This window comes from Theropithecus gelada, chromosome 20 (assembly GCF_003255815.1).
Source record: "Theropithecus gelada isolate Dixy chromosome 20, Tgel_1.0, whole genome shotgun sequence".
NCBI lineage: Eukaryota > Metazoa > Chordata > Mammalia > Primates > Cercopithecidae > Theropithecus > Theropithecus gelada.
In genome coordinates, this window is record NC_037688.1 from 62,500,963 (window position 1) to 62,513,014 (window position 12,052).

The 12,052-nt window shown below is 42.5% G+C and overlaps 1 protein-coding gene across 1 annotated transcript in view; it reads right to left on the reverse strand.

The window, feature by feature from the left end:
• The window catches only part of LOC112613890 (ATP-binding cassette sub-family A member 3-like), a 180,928-nt gene that overhangs the window by 50,542 nt on the left and 118,334 nt on the right, over positions 1 to 12,052 (reverse strand). Inside the window, exon 21 of the mRNA XM_025369761.1 lies at positions 8,397 to 8,609. Coding sequence (XP_025225546.1) covers positions 8,397 to 8,609 — 213 coding nt within the window. The remainder of the gene's footprint in view (positions 1 to 8,396; positions 8,610 to 12,052) is intronic.

The window sequence follows — 12,052 nt, forward strand, 5'->3', positions numbered from 1 at the left end:
GAGACAAGGAAAAACTATTTAACCCCAAAATATATTTCCTTGCCATACCTTGAAATTGCCCTGCAAAGTCTCCTGTGGGAAAAGTCCACATTCTTTAGAATGTTTTCTTTCCTTTCTTTCCAGATCCAGGAGATAATCAATTAAGAGCCAAGAACCCTTTTAGGTCCAATAAGAAACACTTTACAACCTGCTCTCTCTCTGAAGTCTGCTATCTGAGAGATTCCTCTGCACAATAAAACTTGGTCTCCACAATCCTTTATCTTAACCTGAACATTCCTTTCCATTGATCCCAGGTGTTCAGATAAATTCAACCAACTGTCAACCAGAAAATGTTTAAATATACCTATAGCCTGGAAGCCCCTGCTTTGAGTTGTCCTGCCTTTCTGAACCAAATCGATGTATTTCTTAAATGTATTTGACTGATGTCTCATGCCTCCCTAAAATATATAAAACCAAGCTGTACACCTACCACCTTGGGCACATGTTCTCAAGACCTCCTGAGGGCTGTGTCATGGGCCGTGGTCACTCGTATTTGGCTCAGAATAAATCTCTTCAAATATTTTACAGAGTTTGACTCTTTTTGTTGGCAATAATAATAGTCAATTTAGTAAATATATAATGAAATATATTGAGAGGAAGAAAATGAGGGGATACAAATTTCAGACTCACTGGAAGCAAGGAAAACTGGCTTAGTTATTTGTATGTTAGGTAAATAGAGTTTTTCTTCTTTCTGGAAAATCTTGTTAGTAGGTTAAGCTTCTTGTGAACGGAACAGCTAGTTATCTCACAAAGAGCTCGAGGTTCTTCACTCTTTCCTCTCTCTGCACTTCACTTTAAAGAGTTAAATGGATAACACTAATATATTTGAGATATAACTTTCTCTAACTTTCTAAGACCTTCTTTTCTAAAAAGAAAGCTATCTCTTTGTTCTCTCTTTTGACAAATGATTCTCAGTGACAAATACTCCTACAATTTCAAACTCAGTTGCAAAACTGATTCCTTGATTCATGTGATGGAGATACAGGAGGTGGGGATAGAGAGGACCTGTAGTTCAGATTGGGTCTCACCATTTCAATATGAGGATTCTAGATCTTGACAGAGCAGGAGCATTGCCATCTTGGACAAGCACCACCATTTTAAAGTTCACCTTGATCAAAAACTGCCTAAATCCAAAGGGCATCAGCCTCGTGGCTAAGGTCAGCATGACCATAAACCACAAATGACATCTGCAATCAGAAATATTCCAACCATAAAATAAATCCCTCCCTGACCATCAGGCCTCTGAGCCCAAGCTAAGCCATCATATCCCCAGTGACCTGCATGTATACATCCAGATGGCCTGAAGCAACTGAAGATCCACAAAAAAAGTGAAAATAGCCTTAACTGATGACATTCCACCATTGTGATTTATTTCTGCCCCAACCTAACTGATCAATGTACTTTGTAATCTCCCCCACCCTTTATCATCTCCCCCTACCCTTAAGAAGGTTCTTTGTAATCCTCCCCACCCTTGAGAATGTACTTTGTGAGATCCGCCCCCTGCCCCCAAAACATTGCTCTTAGCTCCACCGCCTATCCCAAAACCTATAAGAACTAATGATAATCCCACCACCCTTTGCTGACTCCTTTTTCGTACTCAGCCCGCCTGCACCCAGGTGAAATAAACAGCCACATTGCTCACACAAAGCCTGTTTGGTGATCTATTCACAGGGATGCATGAGACATTTGGTGCCAAAGACCCAGGTTAGAGGGATTTCTTCGGGAGACCAGTCCCCTGTTCTCATCCTCACTCCGTGAAGAGATCCACCTACGACATTGGGTCCTCAGACCAACCAACCCAAGGAACATCTCATCGATTTTAAATCTGGTAAGCGGCCTCTTTTTACTCTCTTCTCCAACCTCTCTCACTATCCCTCAACCTCTTTCTCCTTTCAATCTTGGTGCCATCCTTTAATCTCTCCCTTCTCTTAATTTCAGTTCCTTTCGTTTTCTGGTAGAGACAAAGGAGACACATTTTATCCGTGGACCCAAAACTCTGGCACCAGTCATGGACTCGGGAAGGCAGCCTTTCCTTGGTGTTTAATCATTGTGGGGACGCCTCTCTGTTTATTCACCCACGTTCCAATGGTGTCTGATCTCCATGGGGATGCCTGTCTTGGTCATTCACCCACATTCCCTTGGTGGCAAGTCAACTGCAGGGATGCCTGCTTTGGCTGCTCACCCATGTTGCAGTCCAGGGCTGCTCCCCACCCCCTTCTCCGTGTCTCTACCCTTCTCTTTAAACTTGCCTCCTTCACTATGGGCAACCTTCCACCCTCCATTCCTCCTTCATCTCCCTTAGCCTGTGTTCTCAAGAACTTAAAACCTCTTCAACTCTCACCTGACCTAAAATCTAAGCGTCTTCTTTTCTTCTGCAACACCACTTGGCCCCAGTACAAACTCGACAGTAGTTCCAAGTGGCCAGAGAATGGCACTTTCGATGTGTCTATCCTACAGGATCGAGATAATTTTTGTCGAAAAATGGGCAAATGGTCTGAGGTGCCTGACATCCAGGCATTCTTTTACACGTTGATCCCTCCCTAGTCTCTGCTCCCAACGAGACTCGTCCCAAATCTTCTTTCCCTCCCGCCTGTCCCTTCACTCCCAACCCCAAGCGTCTCTGAGTCTTTTGAATCTTCCTTTTCTACAGACCCATCTGACCTCTCCCCTCCTCCCCAGGCTGCTCCTCGCCAGGCCGAGCTAGGTCCCAATTTTTCCTCAGCTTCTGCTCCCCCACCCTATAATCCTTCTATCACCTCCCCTCCTCACACCCGGTCTGGCTTACAGTTTTGTTCCGCGACTAGCCCTCCACCACTTGCCCAACAATTTCCTCTTAGAGAGGTGGTTGGAGCTGAAGGCATAGTCAAGGTTAATGCTCCTTTTTCTTTATTTGACCTCTCCCAAATCAGCATTTAGGCTCTTTTTTAAATCAAATATAAGAACTCAACCCAGTTCATGGCCTATTTGGCAGCAACCCTGAGATGCTTTACAGCCCTAGACCCTGAAAAGTCAGAAGGCTGTCTCATTCTCAACATCATTTTATTACCCAATCTGCTCCTGACATTAAATAAAGCTCCAAAAATTAAATTCCAGCCCTCAAACCCCACAACAGGACTTAATTAACCTCGCCTTCAAGGTATACAATAATAGAGTAGGGGCAACCAAGTAGCAATGTATTTCTGAGTTGCAATTCCTTGCCTCCACTGTGAGACAGACCTCAGCCATATCTCCAGCACACAAGAACTGCAAATGCCTGAACCGCAGCTGCCAGGGGTTCCTCCAGAACCTCCTTCCCCAGGAGCTTGCTACAAGTGCCAGAAATCTGGCCACTGGGCCAAGGAATGCCTGCAGCCCCGGATTCCTCCTAAGCAGTGTCCCATCTGTGCGGGACCCCACTGGAAATCGGACTGTCCAACTCATCCGGCAGTCACTCCCAGAGCCCCCGGAACTCTGGCCCAAGGCTCTGACTGACTCCTTCCCAGATCTTCTTGGCTTAGTGGCTGAAGACTGTCGCTGTCCCATCGCCTCGGAAGCCTCCTGGACCATCAAAGATGCTTTGGGTAACTCTTAGAGTGAAGGGTAAGTCCGTCCCCTTCTTAATCAATACGGAGGCTACCCACTCCACATTACCTTCTTTTCAAAGACCTTTTTCCTTTGCCTCCATAACTGTTGTGGGTATTGATGGCCAGGCTTCTAAACCCCTTAAAACTCCCCAACTCTGGTGCCAACTTGGACAACATTCTTTTAAGCACTCCTTCTTAGTTATCCCCAACTGCCCAGCTCCCTTATTAAGTTGAGACATTTTAACTAAATTATCTGCTTCCCTGACTACTCCTGGGCTACAGCCACACCTCATCGCTGCCTTTTTCCCCAGTTCAAAGCCTCCTTCACATCCTCCCCTTGTATCCCCCCACCCTAATCCACAAGTATAGGACTCCTCTACTCTCTCCTTGGCGACCGATCATGCACCCCTTACCATCTCATTAAAACCTAATCACCCTTACCCCAATCAACACCAATATCCCATCCCGCAGCACGCTTTAAAAGGATTAAAGCCTGTTATCACTCACCTGTTACAGCAAGGCCTTTTAAAGCCTATAAACTCTCCTTACAATTCCCCTATTTTACCTGTCCAAAAACCAGACAAATCTTACATGTTAGTTCAGGATCTGCACCTTATCAACCAAATCGTCTTGCCTGTCCACCCCGTGGTGCCAAACCCATATACTCTCCTATCCTTAATACCTCCCTCCACAACCCATTATTCTGTTCTGGATCTCAAACATGCTTTATTTACTATTCCTTGCACCCTTCATCCTAGCCTCTTTTCGCTTTCACTTGGACTGACCCTGACACCCATCAGGCTCAGCATTTTACCTGGGCTGTACTGCCACAAGACTTCACAGACAGCCCCATTACTTCAGTCAAGCCCAAATTTCTTCTTCATCTGTTACCTATCTCGGCATAATTCTTCATGAAAACACATGTGCTCTCCCTGCTGATTGTGTCCGGCTAACCTCCCAAACCCGAACCCCTTCTACAAAACAACAACTTTCCATACTAGGCATGGTTAGGTACTCCCGCCTTTGGATACCTAGTTTTACCATCCTGACTAAACCATTATGTAAACTCACAAAAGCAAACCTAGCTGACCCCATAGATCCTAAATCCTTTCGCCACTCCTCTTTCCATTCCTTAAAAACAGCCCTGGCCGGGCGCGGTGGCTCAAGCCTGTAATCCCAGCACTTTGGGAGGCTGAGACGGGCGGATCACGAGGTCAGGAGATCGAGACCATCCTGGTTAACACAGTGAAACCCCGTCTCTACTAAAAATACAAAAAAAAATAAGCCAGGCGAGGTGGCGGGCGCCTGTAGTCCCAGCTGCTCGGGAGGCTGAGGCAGGAGAATTGCGCGAACCCGGGAGGTGGAGCTTGCAGTGAGCGGAGATCTGGCCACTGCACTCCAGCCTGGGTGACAGAGCCAGACTCCGTCTCAAAAAAAAAAAAAAAAAAAAAAACAGCCCTAGAAGCTGCCCCCATGCTGGCTCTTGCTAACTCATCCCAACCCTTTTCATTACGCACAGGCAAAGTACAGGGCTGTGCGGTCAAAATTCTTACACAAGAGCCGGGACTGTGCCCTGTAGCCTTTCTGTCCAAACAACTTGACCTTACTGTCTTAGGCTGGCCCCCACTCCCATGACTGTATCTCCCTGATCCACCTGACATTCACTCCATTTCCCAGTATTTCCTTCTTTCGTGTTCCTCACCCTGATGACACTTGGTTTACTGATGGCAGTTCCACCAGGCCTAATCGCCACACACTAGCAAAGGCAGCCTATGCTATAGTATCTTCCACATCTATCATTGAGGCTACTGCTCTGCCCCACTCCACTACCTCTCAGCAAGCCAAACTCATTGCCTTAACTCGGGCCCTCACTCTTGCAAATGGACTACGCATCAATATTTATACTGACCCCATATCCTGCACCACCATGCTGTTTTATGTGCTGAAAGGTTTTCTCACTATGCAAGGGTCCTCCATCATTAATGCCTCTTTAATAAAAACTCTTCTCGAGGCCGCTTTACTTCCAAATGAAGCTGGAGTCATACACTGCAAGGGCCATCAAAAGGCATCAGATCCCATCACTCAGGGCAATGCTTATGCTGATAAGGTAGCTAAAAAAGCAGCTAGCGTTCCAACTTCTATCCTTCACGGCAGATTTTCTCCTTCTCACCTGGTCACTCCCACCTACTCCCCCACTGAAACTTCCACCTATCAATCTCTTCCCACACAAGGCAAATGGTTCTTGGACCAAGGAAAATATCTCATTCCAGCCTCACAGGCCCATTCTATTCTGTCGTCATTTCATAACCTCTTCCATGTAGGTTACAAGCCACTAGCCCACCTCTTAGAACCTCTCATTTCCTTTCCATCGTGGAAATCTATCCTCAAGGAAATCACTTCTCAGTGTTCCATCTGCTATTCTACTACTCCTCAGGGATTATTCAGGCCCCCTCCCTTCCCTACATATCAAGCTCGGGGATCTGCCCCCACCTAGGACTGGCAAATTGACTTTACTCACATGCCTCAAGTCAGGAAACTAAAATACCTCTTGGTCTGGGTAGACACTTTCACTGGATGGATAGAGGCCTTTCCCACAGGGTCTGAGAAGGCCACCATGGTCATTTCTTCCCTTCTGTCAGACATAATTCCTTGGTTTGGCCTTCCCACCTCTATACAGTCTGATAGTGGACCAGCCTTTATTAGTCAAATCACCCAAGCAGTTTCTCAGGCTCTTGGTATTTAGTGGCTCCTGGTTTTACCTCAAACTGCCACCCTTAAGTATCTCTTTAAGTGGATAGAAGATCTTCAGTGACAAAGTACACTCCAATACTTTCACCCTGATGAAGTCCTGTTCTTTACTTTTATACTTACTCTTATTCTCATTCCTGTTCTTATGCCACCCTCTACCTCTCCCCAGCTATCTCCACCACACTATCAATCTCACTCACTCTCTCCTAGCCATTTCTAATCCTTCTTTAACAAACAATTGCTGGCTTTGCATTTCTCTTTCCTCCAAATTCAACGAGGCCCTGACTTACTGCTAAAAAAAAAAGGAGGTGGGACTCTGTATATTTTTAAATGAAGAATGTTTTTACCTAAATCAATCTGGCCTGGTATATGACAACATAAAAAAATTCAAGGATAGAGCTCCAAAACTCACCAACCAAGCAAATAATTACACTGAACCCCCTTGGACACTGTAGTTGGATGTCCTGGGTACTCCCAGTTCTTAGTCCTTTAATACCTGTTTTTTTCTTTCTCTTATTTGGATGTTGTGTCTTTTGTTTAGTTTCTCAATTCATACAAAACTGCATCCAGGCCATCACCAATAATTCTATATGACAAATGCTCCTTCTAACAACCCCACAATATCATCCCTTACCCCAAAATCTTTCTTCAGTTGAATCTCTCCCACTGGAGGTTCCCGTGCCACCCCTAATCCCGCTCAAAGCAACCCTGAGAAACATCGCCCATTATCTCTCCATACCACTTCCAAAAATTTTCGCCTCCCCAACACTTTACCACTATTTTGTTTTTTCTTATTAATATAAGAAGACAGGAATGTTAGGCCTCTGAGCCCAAGCTAAGACATCATATCCCCAGTGACCTGCATGTATACATCCAGATGGCCTGAAGCAACTGAAGATCCACAAAAAAAGTGAAAATAGCCTTAACCGATGACATTCCACCATTGTGATTTATTTCTGCCCCAACCTAACTGATGAATGTACTTTGTAATAGTCCCCACCCTTAGGAAGGTTCTTTATAATCTTCCCCCATCCTTAAGAAGGTTCTTTGTAATTCTCCACACCCTTGAGAATGTACTTTGTGAGATCCATCCCCTACCCCCAAAACACTGCTCTTAGTTCCATCGCCTATCCCAAAACCTATAAGAACAAATGATAATCCCACTACCCTTTGCTGACTTCTTTTTTGGACTCAGCCCACCTGTACCCAGGTGAAATGAACAGCCATGTTGCTCACACAAAGCCTGTTTGGTGATCTCTTCACACGGACACATGAGACACTGGCCAGAGATATGCCAGTCCTGAGATAATCTCCCCTCCGGCCAGAGAAATGTCAGCCTCAAGATAACCTCCCCTCCAAACAGAGATATTCCAACCCCACAATAAACTTCTCACCCACACAGAAACATTCCAAGCCTGTGATAAGCTCTCTCACCCTAAAACCAAGATATACTCTGTCTGTAAGAGAGTGGGCTCCTGACCAAAATTGGCCAGAAGCCCCTCTCAGGTTTACGCTCCAAAAATAAACCTGTCTTTGACTGTTGAGCTGCTTTTCATGTTTCTTTCCTTTTTTTTTTTTTGGTGACATGATCTTGGTTCATTGCAACCTCTTCCTCCCTAGTTCAAGCAATTCTCCTGCCTCAGCCTCCCAAGTAGCTGGGACTACAGGTGCATGCCACCACGCCCAGCTAATTTTTGTATTTTTAGTAAAGACAGGGTTTCACCATGTTGGCCAGGATGGTCTCCATCTCTTGACCTCATGATCCGCCCACCTCAGCTTCCCAAAGGGCTTGGATTACAGGCATGAGCCACCATGCCTGGATCTTTCTTCTTTTTTTTTTAATTCATACAGATCTGGCAGCACAATGCCTAGAATATCACAGGCAGTCAAAGTAAGTTTATTGCTGTACATGAAGTACAAAATTTCCTCTAAAACCTAGAATTTAGTTGTCTGTAAATGTTCTTAAGTATCTGTAGGTCCATTACTCCTTACTTATTTACTGCTGCCTTCTGGAGAAGGAGAAATTTTGTGAAACTTCACACTTACTGTTTTCTATTATCTCGCCTATGAGGAAACCAAAAGTGCCTGAAAAGTAGCTGAGTAGGAGAAGTTTGATGTAGGCAGAAGTACTTCCAGAAAACACAAAGCTTATCAGGTACACAAAGGGAATGGCAGACCAGCCATACAGCGTGAAGATCAGCATAGTTTCCAGAATGTGGTAATCCGTGACATAAATATCTAATTTGCAGTATTTTATCACTCCCTGAAACACAAAGGGTACAGAGATAAAGGCAAAGTGAAGGGCAAGTGAAAAAAGAAACTAAGCCAAAACATTTAGAGAAGGAAATAGCAAGTCCTGTCTTTATTTAGCATGGGACTAGTCATTAATTAAGTCAATCTGCCTCTTAAAACATCACTGGTCATTACAGAAATGCAAATCAAAACCACAATGAGATACCATCTTATGCTAGTTAGAATGGTGATTATTAAAAAGTCAGGAAACAACAGATGCTGGTGAGGCTGTGGAGAAATAGGAATGCTTTTACACTGTTGGTGGGAGTGTAAACCAGTTCAACCACTGTGGAAGACAGTGTGGTGATTCCTCAAGGATCTAGAACCAGAAATACCATTTGATCCAGCAATCCCATTACTGGGTATATACTTAAAGGATTATAAATCATTCTGCTATAAAGACACATGCACATATATGTTTATTGCAGCACTATTTACAATAGCAAAGACTTGGAACCAACCCAAATGCCCATCGATGACAGACTGGATAAAGAAAATGTGGCACATACACACCATGGAATACTATGCAGCCATAAAAAGGAATGAGTTGATGAGCTTTGCAAGGACATGGATGAAGCTGGAAGTCATCATTCTCAGCAGACTAACACAGGAACCGAAAACTAAACACCACATGCTCTCGCTCATAAGTGAGAGTTGAACAATGAGAATGCATGGACATGTGGAGGGGAACATCACACACTGGGGCCTGTCAGAGGATAGGGAGCAAGGGGAGGGAGAGTATTAGGACAAATACCTAATGCACGCAGGGCTTAAAACCTGGATGACAGGTTGATAGGTGCAGCAAACCACCATGGCACATGTATACCTATGTAACAAAACTGCATGTTCTGCACATGTATCCCAGAACTTAAAGTAGAATAATCAACAAAACAAAAACTTCAGCCCTGGGGATGGGCATTGTGGCTTATGCCTGTAATCCCAGCATTTTGGGAGGCTAAGGCTCAGGAGGTGGGGACTGCAGTGTGTTGTGATTGTGCCAGTGCACTCCAGCCTGGGTGACAGAGTGAGACCTGTCTCAAAAAAACAAAACAAAACAAAACAAAAAATCAAAACCTTATCCCACGAGGATGAAGTAAGTTATTTTTACCTCTTCATCAGAGGGCATTCCAGTGAGCAGAGCCACTATACTTTCCTTTATTATTTTCTTTTCTACTTGGAACAGTTATTGCAATAATACTGGCAAGTTTCCCAGAAAGTAGATTATTTCTCCAAAGACACACTTTCTCCAAAGATTTTTTTCTTTGACTACATAACTTACCTATCACTCTACCCACTGCTATGCACCGTTAAACTGGGCCACCAGGTTCTATTCTACTTCCCCACTTCTCCCTCACATTCACCAAAGCCACTAAACCAGACAGTGGAACACAAAATTAGAATGGATGGTGGCGGTGGAGAGGAACCTGTAGCTGTGAAAAGAAATAAATTTCTGGAAATTTATATCTCATTAGTTAATAGATATCACTTCTCCACAAATGACAAGATGGTCCCTTTGGGCAATTACATGATTATGTAGCAAGACAAGCAAGAAGTAAATAGTAAGATTAAGCTAAGAATAATCATTATATTGACTGATGTTCTTGGTGGTGGTAGCAAAAATAAGAGAAGATTTGCGGGAAATAGATGAATCCGGTCCCTGAAGCTATAATTATTTTGTTTGTGACTAAGCATTCTGTAAACCTAAAAGAATAAATAAAATGAAGAAATCAAATAAAAGTTAGTGTGACCTAGGAATTTCTGTGTTCAAAGTCTTATGATCTTTCAATGTCACAAATCATAACCTATTTCAAAGAAAAGCTGAATTCTGGGCTGGGTGCAGTGACTCCTGCCTGTAATCCTGGCACTTTGGGAGGCCAAGGCAGGTGGATCATGAGGTCAGGAGATCAAGACCATCGTGGCTAACACAGTGAAACCCCGTCTCTACTAAAAATACAAAAAAAAAAAATAATAATAATAATAAAAAAATAAAAAATTAGCTAGGCATGGTGGCAGGCGACTGTAGTCCCAGCTACTCGGGAGGCTGAGGCAGGAGAACGGCGGGAACCCAGGAGGCGGAGCTTGCAGTGAGCCGAGATTGCACCACTGCACACCAGCCTGGGTGACAGAGCAAGACTCTGTCTCAAACAAAAACAAAAACAAAAACAAAAAAAACGCTGAATTCCTTGTTGGATAAGTAAGTAATATAGTTGTTCTTGAACAAGAGACTCATGCATTGTGAATATTTAGATTCTACTCAACTTAATCTACAAGTGAAAATGCAAACAAAATTTTCAAGTAAATATTTTAACCACTTTATTATGAAATATACCACATATTCAGAAAAGTATATATAACATAAATGAATTATCATAATGAATTATCACAAAGCAATTCCCTGGGAAACTACTACAATGCCAATACCCACAGAAGCCTATCAGAAACTCCTCCAATCCCTGTAAAAGTAACCACTATTCCTGGCACTATTAATCTGCTTTCTGTGTCTATGAATTTACCTATTTTGGACATTTTAAGTAAATGGAATCATGCAATATATGGCCTTTTGTCCTTAGCTTATTTCAGTTAGCATAATTTTTTACGGTTCATGCAAGCTGTAGCAGGTATCAGCATTTCATTCTTGATTATGGTTAAGTAATGTTCCATTGTATTGTATTGATATACCATATTTTATTTATCCATTTATGATATTTGGGACTTTCATTTTCAAGTATTTAAAAAATTGATGTTTGCAGTTCTCTTGGGTATAAATCTAGGAGTGTAATTGCTGAATCATATGGTAATTGTATGTTTAATTCCATTTATGATATTTGGGACTTTCATTTTCAAGTATTAAAAAAATTGATGTTTGCAGTTCTCTTGGGTATAAATCTAGGAGTGTAATTGCTGAATCATATGGTAATTGTATGTTTAATTTTTGAAGAACCACAAAACTGTTTTACATGACAGTTGAAACATTTTACATTTCTTCTTTTGTTATCCTAATGATTTTTGTTGTAAAGTCTGCTTTGAATATTATTAAAGCTATACTAGTTATCTTTTAAAGAAGCTCTTTCATCATTTTATTTTCAAATTATTTGTGTCAATGAACCTAAAGTGAGTCTCTTGTACGTATCAGTTAGATTATGTTTTTGGAATCATTCTACTAATGCCTACTTTTAATTCGAGTTTAATCCATTTATATTTAATGTAATTACCTGTAAGTTTTTCTGTCATTTGGTTATGTATTACATCATTATATTTTTCCATTCATTTATTCTGCCATTTGTGTTGAATAGATATTTTTGAGTGTGCCATTTAATTCTATTGTCTTTTAAGACTCCATGTAGTTGGGTTGTTATATTAGTGGTTGGAAATTACAATAAACATCCAATTCATAACAATACAATTTAGAT